General features: G+C 43.5%; 2 protein-coding genes across 2 annotated transcripts in view; one reads left to right on the top strand and one right to left on the bottom strand.

Moving 5' to 3' along the window:
* Positions 1–18,923, top strand: part of HEATR4 (HEAT repeat containing 4) — a gene marked incomplete at its 3' end in the record, with an annotated part of 285,455 nt that overhangs the window by 213,845 nt on the left and 52,687 nt on the right. The gene's annotated exons all lie outside the window — the stretch shown is intronic.
* The window catches only part of LOC306655419 (acyl-coenzyme A thioesterase 1), a gene marked incomplete at its 5' end in the record, with an annotated part of 94,724 nt that overhangs the window by 23,114 nt on the left and 52,687 nt on the right, over positions 1–18,923 (bottom strand). Inside the window, one exon of the mRNA XM_079129831.1 lies at positions 8,438–8,640. Coding sequence (XP_078985957.1) covers positions 8,438–8,640 — 203 coding nt within the window. The remainder of the gene's footprint in view (positions 1–8,437; positions 8,641–18,923) is intronic.

Below are 18,923 nucleotides of genomic sequence, written 5' to 3' on the forward strand. Positions count from 1 at the left end.
CAAAAAGTGGAGGTGATGATATACTTCCCAAGAAATGTGCACATGTCAACAGATAAATGCACAAAATAGGAAGAAACCAGGCAACATGATACCTCCTAAAGTTCATAATGCTTTAGTAGCTGATTCCAAAGATACTGAAGCAAATGAAATGCCAAATAATTCAAAAGAATGATGTCTAAAAATAAACACAATACGTCATGTAAAAAGAATAAAGAATAAAAATCACATGCACATCTCAAAGGGTGCAGAAAAAGTCTTTGCTAAAATTTAACATCCCAATGAGGGAGGGAGGAGAGGAGGGTAAGATGGGGCAATGGGACTGAAATGGAGTAAAAGAAATTCAGTGCATGTACAATTATGTCAAAAAGAACCCAACAATCATGCACAAATATAATGCACTGATAAAAGCAAAAAAAAAAAAAAAAAAATAACATCCCTTTATGATGAAAGCTATGAATGAATCAGGCATAGAAGGATTGTAACTCAACATAATGAAGACTGTGTATTTGGAGAAAGGTACCAGGAATTGAACCCAGGGGCACTTACCCACTGAGCCACATCCCCAGTCCCCTTTTTAAAATTTTTTTTATTTAGAGACAGGGTCTCACTGAGTTGCTTAGGACCTTGCTAATTGCTGAGGTTGACTTTAAACTTGTGATCCTCCTGCCTTAATCTCCCAAGCTGCTGGGATTTCAGGCATGTGCCACCACACCCTGCTTTCAACATAATAAAACTACAAATGACAAACCCATAGCCAACATCATATTGAATGGGAAAAACTGAAAACATTTTCACTAAAATCAGGAATAAGACAAGGGTGTCCACTCTCACCCCCCTTTTTTGTTTTGGTCTGGGGACTGAACTCAGGGGTTCCTTACCACTAAGTTGCCTCCCTAGTGCTTTTTATTTTTATTATTTTTTAAATTATGAGACAGGCTCTTGCTAAGTTGCAAACTTTCTACCCTCCTTCCTCGGCCTCCTGAGTCACTAGGATTATAGGCATGTGCATTGCATTTGGTTCACCACTCCTGTTCAATATGGAACTTAATTTTAATTTTTTTGAGACCTGCCCCTTTTTTAAAAAGTATACGATTTTATTTTATTTGTTGATTTTTTTTTTTTTTTTTTTTTTTTTGCGGTACTGAGGATCGAACTCAGGGCCTTGTGCTTGCAAGTTCTACCAGCTGAGCTATCTCCCCAGCCCTGTTAATTTTTTTATGTGGTACTGAGGATCAAACCCAGTGCCTCACATGTGCTCAGCAAGCGCTCTACCACTGAGCCACAACCCCAATCAGAACTTAATTTTTAGTGAGAGCAATTAGGTAAGAGAAAGAGTTAAAAGGGATACAAATGAGAAAGGAGGAAGTTAATTTATCCCTGTTTGCATGTGATATGATTCTATACTTAGAAAACCCTGAAGACTCCATCAAATAACTCTTAGAACTAAAGAAAAAATTCAGCAAAGTAGGATATAAAATTAACATATAATAATTGGTATCTTTTCTATATACCGATAATGAACCCTGAGAAGGAAATCAGGAAAAGAATTTCATTCCTAATAGCCTCAACCAAACCAAACCAAAGAAACAAACTGTTAGGGTAACTGGCATGAAATATCCAGTAGAGACACAGCTCTGAGTTCAAGCAAGGGTTTATTGACAGAGAGAGTCTGCCAGGCTGCCCCTCTGCAAGGAGCAGTAGCCTGCAGGAAAAACTTCTAAACTACATAGTCATGTACAATGGCGTAGTTAAAAAATAACCAGCCTGGCCCTGTGACTGTTACTTGACATCTTTGCTGTGGTTTCAGTAGTTAGGGACTCTTTTGGGATGGGCCTACTAGGAAGCTCATGCCTAGGTGGGCAGGTGCTGATTTTCAAAATGGAGTTACTTTGCTTAAAGAGCTAACACAAACCCCTACAAAGAAACCTAACCAAGAAGGTAAAAAAAAAACCTCTACAGTGAAAATTACAGAACACTGAAGAAAAAAATAATACAAGAGGACACTAAAAGATGGAAAGACCTGCCATGTTCATTAACTAAACTATATCCTTTATTCATTTTTCCCTAATGTTCTTTATCTGTTCTAGAATTCCACTGAGGATATTATGCCTTCCTAATCATGTCTCCTGTTTCCTCTTGGTTGTGACAGTTTCTCAGACTTTTCTTGTTTTATTCACATCGTTTTGTGTTGTGCTTGCCAAACATTTTGTAGAACATTCCTTACTTTGTGTTTGTTTCTATTTTTCTCAGGAATAGACTGGGGTTATAAGTTTTGAGAGGAAGACCACAGAAGAGAAGCAATGGGGCTGGGGCTGGGCTTCAGTGTAGAGTGCTTACCTAGCACGCGTGAGGCCCTGGGTTCTGTCCTCAGCACCACATAAGAAAATAAATAAATAATATAAAGGTATTGCGTCCACCTACAACAAAAAACATTTTTTTTTAAACAGAGAAGTGCTGTTTTCAGCACATCATGTAAAAGATTTGTGGCATTGACATAACTTGTCATTAATGATGTTAACTTTGATCACTTACTAAGGTACTATTTTTCATATTTCTTCATTTTAAAGTTACTCCCCACCCTCTCCTTCCATACTGTGTACTTGGGAAACAAGCCACTAAGCATTGATGCCTGCTTTGTATATTTCTTTGTTCTTATTTTTCCTCTACAGTGTTTGTACTTTCTAAATTTTCTACAGTAAACATGTATTACTTTTGAAAATGTCATAAACCTAAATTTTAAATCCTGCTTATTCAAGTCCCATCTGAAATGCCACTTCTTTTCAAGTCCTCCCCACCCCTCCTCCAAATTGGATGTAGTTTCTCCATAATAATATCCCTGTTATGGTTAGGACCTGCAATATCTCCCAAAGTCTCACATGTTGAAGGCTTGGTCCCCGAGGCAAAAATGTTCAGAGCTGAGGCTTTTAGGAAATGATTGGATCATGAGGGCTCCGACCTCATCAGTGGATGAATCATTTGAAGGCACTATGCTGGGGTCGTGGCTCAGTGGTAGAGCACTTGCCTGGCATGTGTGAGGCCCTGGGTTCAATTCTCAGCACCACCTATAAATAAGTAAAATACAGGTCCATTGAGTGCTCAGCTTTGGAAGGACGTATACTAAAATTGGAATGGCCCCTGCGCAAGATGACATGCAAAATTGTGAAGTGTTCCATATTTTTTAGTGGAATGAGACAGACTTCATTACCCTATGTACATGTATGATTACATGAATGGTGCGAATCTACATCGTGTACAACCATAGAAACAAAAAGTTGTATACCCCATTTGTGTACAGTGAATCAAAATGTAGTCTGTAACAATAAAAAAATAAATAAATAAAGGTCCATTGACAACTAAAAGAATATTTTAAAGCAATAATACTGATTTGAAGGCATTATTGGGAAATGCAGGAGGTAGGAATGAGTTGGAGAAAGTGGGTCACTGGGGAGGGCCTTTGGTTTTCTAGCTTGTCCCCACCCTTCCCCCACTCATTTCCCAGCTACTACAAACTGAGCAGTTTTTCTTCACCATGCCCTTCCACCATAATGGCATGTTCTGTCTGACCTCAGGCCCAGAGCAACAGAGCCAGCCAATACGGGCTGAAATCTCTGAAACTATGAGCCCAAATAAATCTTTCCTTCTTTGTTAATGTCAAATATTTTAGTCATAGAAATGAAACATTGAGTAACAGTCCTTATGGCATTTGGTAAATAAGTAGGTGTCCACCAACCTCAGACTATCTCTGTACTTTGAGATCCTACCTCACAAACTGCAACTTTGATTAGTATGTAAACAAGACAAACCTAACTGAGGTTTACATATTTTTTATAATAAATTCTCAGGTTCCAACCAATCACAGACGGCCAATGGATCAGACCATGCCCAAATAAGGTCAGTGCCTCAACACACCATGCCCAACTATATCAGCCATTGTAGCCAATCAGGTGATTTCTCCACTACGCGGCTAGGCCCAGCCTACATAAGCTCACTGTTTATGCAGATAAGGCAGCGCTCTCCCAGTACTGGAGATAAGACCTTCTGACTTGGTGAAGGTAGAAATGAAATTGAACCAAGTGAGCACTAACATATAGGCAAGTCTCTAACAGGGGCTTCAACGAAAGGGAGATGGCACTGACGGAGGGAGGGAACAGGCTGCTCCCTGAACAAAGGGGGATGTAACTTTTTGTCGATTTCCTGGGGTGGATTATGATCCAGTAATTTTTTTTTTGACCAGAAGTATGGTTTCTTTTATTTTCCCCCCATTTTTTTATTGGTGCATTACAGGAATATGCTTTTAAAAGGGTTGGGGGGGGGGGGTTGTTTGTTTGTTTTTGTTTGTCTGTTTGTTTGTTTGTTTTTCCTTGTGCAAATATTCCTGGTCTTGAGAAATGGGTGATTAATTTATCCCAGAAAACTGTTGTATTTCTTCTCTGGGTGCCACCATTTTGCACAAATATCTTGGCCTTGACATGAGGCTGCACTGTTGTAGGTGCCGAGGGGAAAGCACATGGGTGGGGCATGCGCACATGCTTGTAATGAGTGACAAGGTAAGGGCCCACAGTTCTTTGCTTCTGTCCTTTCGTGGTGATCCTCCAGTCATTCTCTTGTCTAGTATATTCATGGAGACATTATATTGAAGGCATCCTAGCTTTCATGAGGCATCTGTACTCTGGTCCATTAGATTGTTTGAAAGAGTCAGGGAGCCGGGGGACGCATAACCGTACCTTTCAAAGGCAATAAATCATGAGTGAAGGCCTTGGGAGTGCATCTGTCCCTTGTTACCATGGTAGTCCCTGACTGTCTCACTCTGGCCCCTTCTTATTCTGAGTACAGTTAATTCATGACTTGTTCTATGCGCAAATAAGTTCTTTTAAGTTTATTGTCTCTAAAAGTTTCCTTTGAACACAGTTTTTGCTCAAATTTATTTTTTATTTTCATTTTTTCTAACACTTTTATTCTGTTGTTTCGTCTCCACACTAAAATGTAATGCCCTCTTTTTTATTCCTCCCACTTTCTATCGGAAGGGATTAAAGAAGGGGTCCTCTCCTCTTCGCTTGCAGGTCTAATCTACAGAGGATGTGGTCATCCACACTCCTGTATGTCTTTTTATTTGGAAGGCAGAGTACTAGGGATTTAACCCAGAGGCAATTTACCACTGAGCTACATCCCCAACCTTTTTTATTTTTAATCTTAAGACAGGATCTCAATTTTTTAAAAAATATTGCTTACAGCCTCACTAAGTTGCTGGGTTGGCCTTAAACTTGCAGTCCTCCTGCCTCAGCCTCCCATGTAGCTGGAATTACAGGTGTGTACCACCTCACCTGCTTACACATCTTTTTGCGTCTGTTTTGAGCACCCTTATCTTCCCTTGTGCTAGACTTCCTCACACAGCTTGGTGGGCAATTCTGTTTTCTGGGGAGGGGAGCCCAGGGTCATGCCATGACCCAGCTGGATACATGGAAGCAACTCCAGACCTTCTTCCACAAACACTTGGATGGTGAAGGACTAGGGGGACTCTTCTAAAAATATAGGTCATTTAATGAAGGGTCTCCATATTCTGGGAACTTCAGTTTAGATTAGTTAATCTGAACATACTCGTACAGATTTTTCTGTTTTTTATTCTCTTCTCTCTAAATAATATTACTATTAAAAATAAATTCCATAAAAATAAAAATGTTTTTATGAATGAATAGGAAGTCATTAGAATAATACTTTTAAAAATTGAATCTTGGGGGCTGGAGTTGTGGCTCAGTGGTAGAACACTTGCCGGGCATATGTGAGGCCCTGGGTTTGATACTCAGCACAACATAAAAATAAGTAAAATTTTAAAAGATCCATTGATAATGAAAATATATATGTATATAAAATATAAAATTGAATCTTGTTTACTGTATTACTGTCTCATGTAGGACCTGATTAGGGGCAAGAACGGGGTGATGCCGCTGAACCCACTCTCCTGGTAGAAAATGGGCCACTGAACAAAGGAGGGGTCTGGACTTAGGTAGGTTATACTGAGAGGTGCCTTGATTAATGAGTGTGTCAGCTTGGGCATTCAGGAGTTTGGGGTCTGTTTTACTGGGCAAAATGGGAGGGAGTCCAGGATCAGCAGTTGGTTTCTGGGATTTATCTCACTGGGCCGATGGAGAGTCTGGGGTCAGTGGTTGGTATATTGAAAGGATTTGTCTAGGGAAGCATCAATGCTCTGGCCTATCCCCAGAGACTGCCATTCTAGGTCGGATGGACACCTTCTCCCGGGGATTGTTTCATCATCGGGAAAGAAGGTGCTGGGAGGGGCTGGGGAGATAGCTCAGCTGGTAGAGTGCTCGCCTCGAAAGCACAAGGCCCTGAGTTTGATCCCCAGTACCACAAAAAAAAAAAAAAGAAAAAGAAAAAAAGGTGCTGGGAAAGGAGCAATGCTCTCAGCGTATGGCTTTCCTAGGTCTCACTACTTTGGGGGATTTGTCATTTTCCATATCTAATACCATCTACTCCAGTCACCACCCTAGTTCTCAGCTCTGTTTCACAGCAAAATCTGTGAGGAAAGTTGCCCCAAGCTGCTCTTTCTGGTCTTCCATTTCCTATTCAAGTCCTCCAGGGTAGTTCAAGGTTGCACTGTCCCTTGGGACTGCTCCAGTCCTACATCCCAGAGTCCTCTATGTCATCAACAAATGGTCACTGATGGCCCTCTCCCAACAGTCTTTGTTGTTTCCCTCATGGTTTCTGCAACAGCACCCTTGACTGGTTGCAGCCGTTATTTCTCATGAAAGTGTTAGGTACTGACGGATATTTTAATCACTGCAGGTTCTCAGAGGAAGCAGAGGTGCCAACATATGGAGTTAAGATATCGGTGAAATAAAACGCCCAATTTAACTTTTCTCTGTGTACATCTTATGCTATTTCCACTGTACCCTATCACCTTTTCTTTTTCTTGGTTATATTTGTCGTCGTTGTTGTTGTTGTTATTATTATACTAGGGATTGAATCCAGGGGCACTTTACCACTGAACTACAGCCACAATCCTTTTTTATTTTGACACAAGCTCTCTTCAAATTGCTTAGAGTCTCACTAAGCTGCTGAATCTGCCCTCAAACTTGAGATCTTCCTGCCTCTGCCACCTGAATAGCTGGGATTACAGGTGTGTACCACCACACCTGGCTCCTTTGTCCTTTTTAATCACCTTTGACAGGAAAAGGAGGGGAGGAGGGCATTCCAAGTAGATGGCATGGCTCAAGCACAGGGAAGAGAGCCAGTGCTCTGGAAGCTGCAGGGAGTCCTGGAGCAGGAAGAGCCTGGCCTGCTTAAGGCCCTTATCCTAAATGAGGAAACAAGTCCTAAGAAAAGGAGATTCCTTGCCCTTCCAGGAAGGAGGGTCACCCCTTGGCAGTGAGGTTGAGAAAGTGTGTTTTTTGACCTCTAAAATATATACATCCTGACCACTTTAAGAACTATTCAATTGGTGTGTGTGTGTAACTGGGGATTGAACCCAGGGGTGTTCTACCACTGAGTCACATCCCCAACCCTTTATTTTTTGAGACAGGGTCTCACTAAATTGCTCAGGCTGGCCTTGAACTTGCAATCCTTTTACTTCAGCCTCCAGAGTTGCTGAGATTATATGTGTGCATCACCGTGCCTGGTCATATTACTTTTCTTTCTTCCTTCCTTTCCTTTCCTTCCCTCCCTCCCTCCCTCCCTTCCTTCCTTCCTTCCTTCCTTCCTTCCTTCCTTCCTGATTCACCACTGAGCCACATCCCCAGTCCTTTTTTTATTTTTTATTTTCAGACACGGTCTCACTAAGTTACTTAGAGCCTTGCTAAGTTGCTGAGGCTGACCTCCACTTGTGGTCCTCCTGCCTCAGCCTCCTGAGTCACTGGGATTACAGGTGTGCACCATCATGCCCAGCCATAACACCTTTTCTAAGAGCTCCAAGGCTTCTACCCACATTGAGCTCTGATTGAATTATAAAATCAGCAAGGACTGTCTCATCCTCTACTACACTGAGTCTGAAAACCATAAAACATTCCAGGAACCCAGGTGTTGGCTGTCAAGTTCCTCCCTTAAGGTTAACCCTGTGCTCTCACAAGGGACAAGGGGGAGACAGGGTGGTGGAACACAAGGGCTTGCAAGCAGGCACCTCCTGGGGATGGTCATGGCCTCTTCTTACTGTTTACTTCCTGTCAATCCCAGGGTTCTCAAAGGGGCCTGAGTGTACTATGAAACAGTATAACAAACTGGAACTCAGAATTCCAGAATGCCAGCAACACCCTCTTTACTAACAGGAAGTACGGCACTGCGGACCTGCACAGAAGCATCCCTGAGCAGTGACTATGCAAGGCAGTGGGGCTGGGCAAGGAGGGGCCCTGGACAATGGGCTGCTTCTGTGAGGCCAAGAGCACGTGCCAGGAGGACTGCAGCCCATAAAACTCAGAAAACATCTGACCTCGGGGCGATGGAGCAGGTAGTTCACAGCTTCTTCAAAGTACTCCAGGTGCGTAGTTTCTAAGCTCTGGGGAAGGTCATCGTGGTTATAACAGGCCAGAGCCATCACAGCAAAACCCTTCCCTGCCAGCAGACTAGCTCGGTACTCCAGAAGGCCACCTCCAAGTCCAAAAAGGTCCACGATCCCAGGATAGGGCCCAGGTTCTGGGGGAGAAACAAAACAAAACCAAAAAACTAGACTAGTCCTAAAAGTCTTTGCAGTGGTATCAAAAACATTTGTTGCTGATATCAGGGTGACTAACATTTCTACTGACAATCAAAGTTGCTTGAAAGACCTGTGGTATCCTCAGTTAAATCCACCTTCCCCTCCATCCCAGAACCTCAAAGCCCCAAGACTTTTACAAAAAGTATATATTACTTATTTCATTAAATATACTTTACAAATAAACAATAACCACACACACATTGCTTTCCCACCCCCAAAACAGACAATGCCAATTGCCAGCAAGGATGCCCAGCAGCTGGGACAGATGCTGGAGGTAATGCAAAATGGTACAGACTCTGTAGGAAATAGTCTTTAAAAGTCAGACATACTTACATTATAACCCAGCAATCCCACTTTCATTTCTTTTGGGTAAAGAGGTAGGAAAGAAATATAAACATGTATTCACACAAAACTTGTATGCAAGTGTTTATAGCAACCTTATTCCTCATTTCCACAGATCACCAACAAATCCTATGACCTTTAACTGATGAACGAATATAGACAGTGCTACAACCATGTGGTGCCGCACTACGAAAATAAAAAGAACTGATGCACAGGACAGCTCAGCAAGCCTCAAATGCAATCTGTTAAGTAAATGGGCACAGATTCCTAGATCCGTAGAATACATATTTGTGCTAAATGATTGAATATATTAGATATTTTCACCACTTACTTAAGAAAGTTTGTCTTTAACATATCCAGTTTACAGAATAATGCAGCAAACACTTGATAGACATCACTCTGTTAGGAAACAGCTCAGTACTAACACCATGGAAACCCGAGTCTGAGACTTAGTTTCCTTGATAATAACACCACCTACATATGTAACTTACACAACAGTTTGCTTCTTTTTCCTGCCTTTTGAATTTTATCTCAATGCAAAGATATTGAATGTGTTCTCCTGGGATTTGATTGTTTCACCTAACACTGCCGAGGGACACTCGTCCTTGTTGATTCTTGCAGCTGTGGTTCATTCACTTTGCTGAAAATAAGCCTCCACCTACCCATCACTTCCACTGTTGGTGGACATTTGGGCTGTTTCCAAACAACATGCCTCCGGATGCACATGTACCAGCAACAAGTAGAAGACATATTCAATGAGGTGACTGCAGATAAATTCTTCCCCAGAGTAGCTGAAACCGTGACTCCTTCTAGCTGTGCACATGAGTTTCTTTCCTCCAGGTACTTGTCAACAATTGGTAATGTCAGACTTCTAAATCTTTGCCACTCCCGAGGCTCTGAGATGCATTCTGTAATATTATTTTGCATCTCCTTGATTACTAATGAGGCTAAGCATGCTTTCATTTTTTTCACTGATAAATAACTTTATGTATAAAAAAATTCCCAATAATCTCCCTAGATTCCCAGTGGACAGGAAGAGAACTTCCACCTATTGCAACTGCTAATTTACATAAGCCTTAACATACTGTGGGAATGGGAAGAAAAGTTGGAAAACTGAGAAAATTTTAAAAGAACATTGGAAAATTGAAACTACCTATGGATGACTTTTAAAAATTATTATAAGTGTCTTTCCCCTTTCCTTATGAATGCAAATGAAAGAGAAATTAAAAGAAATGGAGACAGACCTCGACTGAACAGCAGAAAGGCATATTTTCAAGAAAGAAAATGGAAACTGGTTACAATAGGGGTCTGAGTTTGATAGGGTTTAGTTAGATTTAATCATAGCAGAATGTGTTGGTTGGGCAGTCAGGGAAACAGTTGTAGAATGGGAAATGGGGACAGTCCATTGTTTTCCTTCTCTCCCTCGGGGAGGATCTATTGTCCTTTTCTCTCTGGGGGGGGTTGTTGTTTTTCTCTTTCTCCCTGGGGGTTGTTCTTTTCCGTATCCTTCACCTTACCACTCTTCGCTGAGCCCTGGATTTCAAGAACCTCTCAGTTTGGGTGCAGCAGGGCCACTTCCATCCAGGTACCCTCTGTCCTGCTCCTGCTTTATTTCCTTGACATCAACCTGTATCCTTCATTATGAAAGCAAGAGGACCAGTGACCAGAAGACTTGTGAGAAGGGAGCACCACATCTGGGGGCAGGAAGAGCAAGGCCCGCACCTGGCCTGCACCGCCAGCACCCCTGGTGGTATGGAGTGGCTCTCCTACAGCGCCCATGAAGGATGTCTGCACGTTCCACTTCACCAGGCTCCAAAACAGCTCTTCAGGCTCTGTGGCCCAGATCAGCCCGATGGGCTCCAGGCCCGGAAAGCTGCTTCCCAGAGTGGGCGCCCGCGCCAGGTCAAGTTCACCCCCACGTCCCGCCCCTTGTCAGGAGCATGTGTGAGGGATACCCTCCTCGCCCCTGTGTGAGGCTTCTTTGTGCAAATACAACAGCTCTCTGAATAAAAGGAAGAATATCTGCTAAAAGCAATGTCTAAGTGGGCAACCCATGTGGTGAGTGTGGAAGGAGAAATACTAAGACCGCTCAAACAAAGATTGGGAGAGAGAGAGTTGCATGAATCTGAATTTTTGCAAAAACATTCCAGTTCATTGTATTTCAGGTGATCCGTGAGAAACACAGCCCTGGTTCCTTCTTATCTCTTATTTCCTTATCAACTGAAGCATTGACCTTGAGTTTAGAGACCAGCTGGCAGGGACAGAGTTCTGAGCATAACAAGATAACCACAATACCTTGCAAGTGCTGTGACCTTCAAGCCTGCCTGCTTTGCAGAAACTTTTCTACTAATAACCTTTTGATGATAAAACCTATATAATAAATATGCTGTGTGAGCTCTGGACAGTTGGGATCAAATCATCCCTTGATGTCTCAGGTCACTAGACAGCAGTTCCTCAGAGAATGAGAAGGCATCCACTTCTACAATCTCCATCTGAGGAAGGTGTCCCAACTTGTTCCAGCTTTCTCATTATAAATGTTTGTTGTGTTGGTCGTAATCCCTCATCAACCCTCTCAAGTTTCTAAGGTTCAGCCATGCAGGTCGCAGCAAAACAAAAACAAAAACAAAATATGTTAGATCAGAACCCAGGTCTCGCAGTTCACTGAACTTTCTCCCATTCTACCTAATGAAGCAACTGCTGTGCATATTTTTAAATACTTGTTATTCCCAGTCTGGGAACACACCATCTGCCCACCAGCACAGAAATTGAAATGGACACTCAGATTTCAGAAAAGGCAGCTCCTGCCTCCCCTTCCCTGATGCCCACATTGCTATGGAGACACACAGAGTGACTCTGACACGTGAGGGAAAAGCAGCTGAGGAGGTGACCTGGGAAGGACCGTTCAGAGCCCCTTCCTCTGGGGAGTTCCTTCCTGGGAGCTCCGGGGGAGAAGTAGGTGGTGTCCAGGCCAGGTCAGGGGTGCCAGGATCTGCAACGAATCAGTAGCCATAGAAAGTGCTCTGTCCTTTTTGAGAGGAAGGTGACCCACACAGTGGCCAGTGATGTCCCCTGCCTTGAAGGCTGAGCCTCACACCCAGATCTATGACATGCTATCTCCTGAATTAGACCACATTTGAGTTTCTGGGCCCCTAACAAAGTGTGAGACCCTCATGGCTAGACAAACTGCCTTCCCCTCTTTAGGGCAGAATTCCCTACTTACCCCGATAGGACACTCCTGGAAGCTTTCTCTCTGGGAGGGTCCCCCAGCTTTTCCATGGTGAACAGCCACTGGTCTGAGTTAAGCATTCAGTGTGGAAAGGCTGAGCTGCAGAAGCAGTGGCTCCTGGGTCGGCCCCAAACCCAACACCATGAAGATAACGAGTACTTTCAGGGTCTGAATCAGCTTCCAGTGCACTGGTTGGAGCCCCACTTCAACAGATTATGGCAAATGTTAGAGTACTGAAAGTTCCTGAAGCAAGACTGTAGAGGCATCACTTGCTGCCAAGTGAGGCAAACTGCTGTCCATGTCTACAACTGCGCTGGGCCTGAAAAGAGCACACTAGTAAGCTCAATAAATGTGTTCAGGAAAGATCATGGGAGGCCATTCTTTGGACCCCAACAGACCAGACTAAAAATCAAAATGGAGCCACTCATGCTAAAATTCCAGACACCATATAAAACCAAGCTGTTCCCTGAAGTTGGAGAAATCAGGAGACGGTGATAACAGACAGGTTTCCTAAATGAGCCAAGAGGCATGATAATTAAATCTCTTTTGCTTTAATTCTTAAATGCTTTAATCTTTTAATCCTTAAATCAAGTAACCTGAAGTACCCTGATGTTAACCAGTCCATTATTTTTCTATTGTCCTGTCTTCCTGACTCTGCCTTAAGAGCAAAGTTCATTTTCACATGCACAATCCCCTTTTTGTGTTGTTTCTGCTTCTTTTAGACTTTCTCTGGCTATAAAACCCACCTCTTCTATTCAGTTCATGGAAATGCTTATTCTGTCTGGCTCAGTTACAGAATAAAAAATAAAGTCAATTAACAACTGTAAATTCTTCTCACTTTGTCCTTTGACAAAGGAAAGCTTTGGAGGTGATTTAGAGATCTCATTCTAGAGACACATGATGTCAGTCACTCTTAAGTTCATTTAATTGTGATTCGGTTACCACCCAAGATCCAATTCCTTTTCTGATAAGCCACAGAGAGTAAAGGGGTCGGGGGAGACTGGAGCTGGGACAGACTCCCACTCACTCTGGTGTCATGGCTCTGACTTCACTCATGACCCTGGACCTGGGCCTATTTCGTGTCTACAGTCTGAATGGGACAAGGAGCTCCACATTTTCATTTTTCTGAGCCAGGGTACCATCCACTTGAATAAGCACTTCCCTGAGACTGAATTCAGTAACACTGTCATGACAACAGTGTGGTCTCAATGGTAACTTACTGATTTCATAGTTTTACTTGGTATGTAAGGTGCTAACATGAAGGAAGCTAGATGGAAGGGCCTAGGGAGCTGCTGCAGTTTTTGAAAGGTACTTTAAGTGTACAATTATTTCAAAATAAAAAGCTTAGAAAAAGACAGGTAACACAGCTGTCCCAGAGTGATGAAGGCCCCAGAGAGGATGTTGGTCCTCTGAGCTGCTCAGAGCCTTCCTCCTCCACATCCTCAAACACTTAGGCCTTCCCAGTGGCTTGAGGTCTCTAGGAATTTCCATTCTGTAGGGTCTTGTATCTAAAATACCCTGAACTTTTGACTGTTCTCTCTGTTCAGAACATCAGCACTGAGGCAGACACTTTCTCCAGAGGAAGAAAATATTGTAATGGGTCACTGGTCACATGCCTCTCCTTTAAAGGCCTCATTCTTTGTCTTTAAGGGAGAGCTCCCAACACTCAGGGAGATTAGACAGGGCAGGCAGGGTTTTCAAAACAGCCACTGGCTGTCAGGGTGAAGACTTTCCTCCTTATCCTGGTGAGCCCTCTCTTGGCTGGCTTCCCAGAACTTTGATCCTTTTCAGTTACCTAGTTGAGAACTTGCTAAGACCTTTGCCCTATTTTCAACTCACACTGGGAAGTTTGAGACATTCACTCTTTCAGGTGCTACACTGGTGACTCCTGTAACTTTACCCAATCACCAGGAAGCATGCCAGGGAGGACCTTGCTCTAGAAACAGTTCCTAGGAGCTAGCATGTGGGAAGGCAGGACCCCTGGTCCCTGGAGAGGCGTCCTTGGCTTCCACACTAGCGCAGCGCACAGAGCACCTCTCACCACCTCTGGGCTCAAGTCAGGAGCACCAGGTGATCCTCTTGTCCTGTTTCACTCTCACAGCTCCTTCCCACAGAGGCACTCTGGGCACCGCCTCCTCTGCAGTCCACCCTAGGTCTGCCAGGCATTGTGCAGCCAGCTCGTGAGCTCCATCAGACCATCCACACGTCTTCCCAGTGGGCCAACAGGCCCTGCCAGGCCTGACTCACATTCCTCCCACTGGTCCATGCCTGGCCCTGGAAGGCCACTGTTCCATCTGACTGTCAGCCCACATCCCATTCAGCCAGGCCTGGCCAAGTCATGCCCACACTGCCTTCCCTGTCCCTGGTCTTTCTGTTACCATTTCTGACTTAGAGTTTCATTATGAGCCTCTAGGGTTTTGGTGGCAGCAGGACCACTGGCTGGGGACAAGGCCTCTGCTCCCTTTCTAGTGTTTCTGGACTTTGTTTTCCTTCTGGTCTCTCTTCCCTCCCAAGGGGCTTCTCAACTGGAGCCATAGAGTGCATATCCATCCAGTCATGCTTTTGGGGGGCTGCAGGTTGACCGGAAACAAGGGCCCCCACCCCTGAGAGCTGATCACAGCTTATGCCGGCCCCTCTGCCTGTCCCCTCCCTTTTGAGCCTCATGCCCCCTGGATGCTTGAAGATTTGCTCTTGCTGGGCCACTCATGAAGTGAGGCGATGGTTATCTAAGGAGAATTCCCTACCTATTTGACAAACAAACAAACAAAAAAACAGTTAATACATTCATGTGTCCTAAACCCTGTTTGTGCCTTGATTTATTTGCTAAAACTGTGATATAGTAAAAATGAAATACCTGGAAAAAAAGAGACATTTCCAAGTGATGTCACTACCAACTCCATGGGTTCTTGTGCTATCCATCAAAAAATCAGAGAAAAGCACATTGGCACAGGAGCAAGGTCACTTACTCTTACACAACAGGGGGAAAAAAAAAAAAAACAGGGAGACAGCACTTGGGATCAGAAGCTCTAGGCCGACTCAAACAAAGGACAAAGATATACCACTTTATGGCAGCTGTGGGGGAGACAGGGATGTGGCACATTGGTATCAGCACATGTGGAGGTGGGTTTTGAGTGGTGCCTGTTCTCTTTCCTGATGCTTCTTCATGTAGCACTTACATCATTACATCTGAAATTTCCACACTGGAGTACCATGAACCGTTGCTGTTTGCCAACGGGCTGCTTCAAGCGGCTCCAGTTATGGAGGAAAACCGCAGCCCCAGGGCTGCTTCAAGCGGCTCCGGTTATGGAGGAAAACCGTGGCTTCTTTCCCTTTTCGCTTACCTAAAACCGCTGCTTCTTGCGCTTACCACCCGACCAGCGGGACAGAAGACACGTACTTCAAAGGTTCATCAAGCAGCTTCCCCTTTTTTCCAATAACACCCTCAATATATAAGCAGTCTCATGCATAAGCAATTGTAACCAGATATGTCCATCCAATCCTGTTAATGGTCAAGCAATCACTTGCTGGAGCATACATGTAAAGTATATCTGTCCACGCGCTAGGCAGCTGAACTGATTATAATACAGCCAATTGTAAACGCATTCTGCCTTTCTCCATGCATAATCAGAACGCCATTTGCTCTCTGCCAGTCGCCATCTTTGGATGCACGTGGCATAACCCTGGGCCCCGGGTTCCACCTGCCACACTGGAGTGTGTTTTTATGATGCGGATAAAGTAAAGTTAGCTATAGAGCATGCATGTATTGGACCTTAACACCTGGAATGCCCCTGATACTATTTCAGAAGAGGGCAGATTATGTTCCTGTTTCTGTTTGATTTTTTTTTTTTTTTAATTCAGGAGTGCTCTGCCTCTGAACTATATCCCTAGTTTGTTTTTTGTGACAGTCTCACTAAATTGCTCAGGCTGGCAACAAACTTGCAATCCTTCTACCTCAGGCTCCTGAGTACCTGGGATTGCAGACCTGCACAGCCGTGCCCAGCAGGGGGTTTGATTTTAATGACCTTGTTTCTCATCCTTCTGGCTTCTTGGTAGCTCTGCTGACCACATACTCTCTAATGGCTGAGCTGACTTTCCAATCTCCCATCTGCAGCCTTGATGACTAGCCCACTTTTTAACCCCAAAATTGTGTTGTGTCAATAGAGGAAGGGCTTATTTAGCTGTCTTGCTTCCGACTGAGAGATTTTGTCTTCCTTAATCTTAAGGCATCATGGGAGCAGGTCTCTGTCTTTTACAGTTGCTCCCCTTCTGGTTGAGGTGCTGTCCTGCATGTATTCTGGAGGAATGAAAATCTCTCCCTGTCTGATGTAAAGAGATGCAGAAGAAGATGGGTTAACAGACAAATGATATTTGTCAGGGGGTAGTGCTTGGAAACCCTGCATGAGCTTCATTTGAAATTTCGGTAGCCTGGAAGATGCAAATTTATATAAGCAGGTAAAATAAACAAGGGGCAAAATGAGAAGCATCACCAGAACTAAAATTGACAGCCAAGGGCCATGTAGGGGTCTGGACCCTCCAAACCAGTCTTGAAGAACCTGGGCTAATAGACCACCCATGGCCATGCCTCAGTTTTGTGTTCATTTTTTCCAAGATGGCAATGATATCTTTCAAGGGCTTTGATGTCTTATTATTTGCCTGGAGGTTTTAATGTAGAAGCAACAATCTTTCCCAAGAAGGACATAGGTTCCCCTGGCTTCTGAAATCAGACAGTTAAGGACACATGGCCTGAAGAGCAGAAAAAGTAGCATGGGACCTAAAAAGTGAAAACCAGGTGACATCTGGCAAAGCCCTTCAGTGTTCTACACATCCTGGGCAGGGATAGCTGGACTCTTTGCTTGGAGCCAGGTTGTCTTTTAATAGCCTAGGGTATTTTATTCTATGATTTCACCACTGTTTGCATAAAAACAACAGGAGGTCTATCCTTGTTTCTTGACAATCAAAATAGATTAGATTTTACCTAAAAGCAGCTAGATACTTCAGCGTAAAGTAAAAGTAACATTATCCACCTTAAAACAGAGTATAAAAGGAAGCCAAAGTATCCAACCAGATAAATCATGCAGGGGCTCCTTTGTCTTTTTAATAGCTCCATGAGATGGACCACGGAAAAAACATATTTAGCGGCAATGAAAATTGTTTGTTTGTATTTTTTTTAAACTAAGTAAAGGATCTTTGTCAATCTCATTCCTATACTCACGTCTTTCTGTCTCCCATAGAGAGAGACTGTCAGATGACTTTACAACCTGTTCTTTCTGATCCAGACTTTTACCACAGACCCTTTGACTGATCCAAAATATTTTTAGAAGGGAAAACCAAACTGCTTGCTCCACATTGCCCCCTCTCAGCCAAAAGCAGCCAGAGCAGTCTTTGCCCGTTTCCTCTTACAGTAGTAAAGCTTCCCTTAGTCAGACGGGGGAATCAGACCAGTATCAGAAGATGCTGTTGATAATATACTTGAAGCTAAGTTAAATGCCTTAGAGGTTACTGTAATGGCCTTGAGTGATCAAATACCAAGTCTTAAGGTCAGACAACAATTACTATGTTGCTTATCAGTTTGTGTAACCTGTTCCATATGATAGCTCCCAATGGAATTTAAAAAACATAAGGGCATCTATTAGAAATCTGGAATCATCCTCTTGCAACTGCGCCATTATATCCAATCTGTGCAGGGAAGTCCAGTTCCCATGTTATCTCCTGCCACTTTTCAAAAAAGTTGTTACATGACCTAAATGGTTTCAATCCTCAAAATATGCTAAATCATACTGCATGGTATCTCACAGGATTTGTTTTCTTACTTTTAATTTTGTGTTGTTTTCTCCCAGTCAGCTGCAAGCTCGTCCCATCGCAATACCAATAGCTCAAGTAGACGTGCATCGTCCTTGCAGTTAAGAAAAGGGGGAGATGTGAGAGTGAATGAGCCCTGGTTATTGGCTGATCCTGCAGTGTAGGCAAAAGCCAATCCTGGGAAACATTCTTTGCCAAAAGGTAAGAATGCCAACAGCTTGATACTCACCTCTGACATCGATAGTTATGATATTCCAGTACAATAGGCTTTCTGGGTTCAGCGGGATAGCTGCAGAATGTTCCTAACACCATAAGAGCAGAGCAGTCACAAAAATGTTTCAAGCTCTGTAACTTTTTTTGTGCACAAAGAAACCTCTTGATAACTCACAAGCCTTGAAAATTTACAATGCTTCTGTAGTTAAACTTCCTGATTATGAGACCCTATGTAATAAACATGCTGAGCAAGTTCTGTGTCACTGTTCCTCCATCAGAGGGCAGTGTCCCACCTGGCCCCAGCTTTGCTTAACACTGTGCAGGCCATGGTGGTACACACCAGTAATGCCAGCGGCTAGGGAGGCTGAGGCAGGAAGATAAGAGAGTTCAAAGCCAGCCTCTGCAACAGCGAGGCACTGACCAACTCAGTGAGACCCTGTCTGTCAATAAAATACAAAATAGGGCTAGGGATGTGGCTCAGTGGTCGAGTGCCCCTGAGTTCAATCCCTGGTACCCAGGGGGGAAAAAAACTGTCTCTGTGTTTTCCTTAAATCTCCCATTGCCCCTACTTAAGATCCTTTGTTGTTTCTGTGAAGGTCACTATAGCAACCTAAGAAATGAAGGAGACAATTGTCTGTAATG

The sequence above is a fragment of the Sciurus vulgaris genome, assembly GCF_902686455.1.
Source record: "Sciurus vulgaris genome assembly, chromosome: 2".
NCBI classification, from domain to species: domain Eukaryota; kingdom Metazoa; phylum Chordata; class Mammalia; order Rodentia; family Sciuridae; genus Sciurus; species Sciurus vulgaris.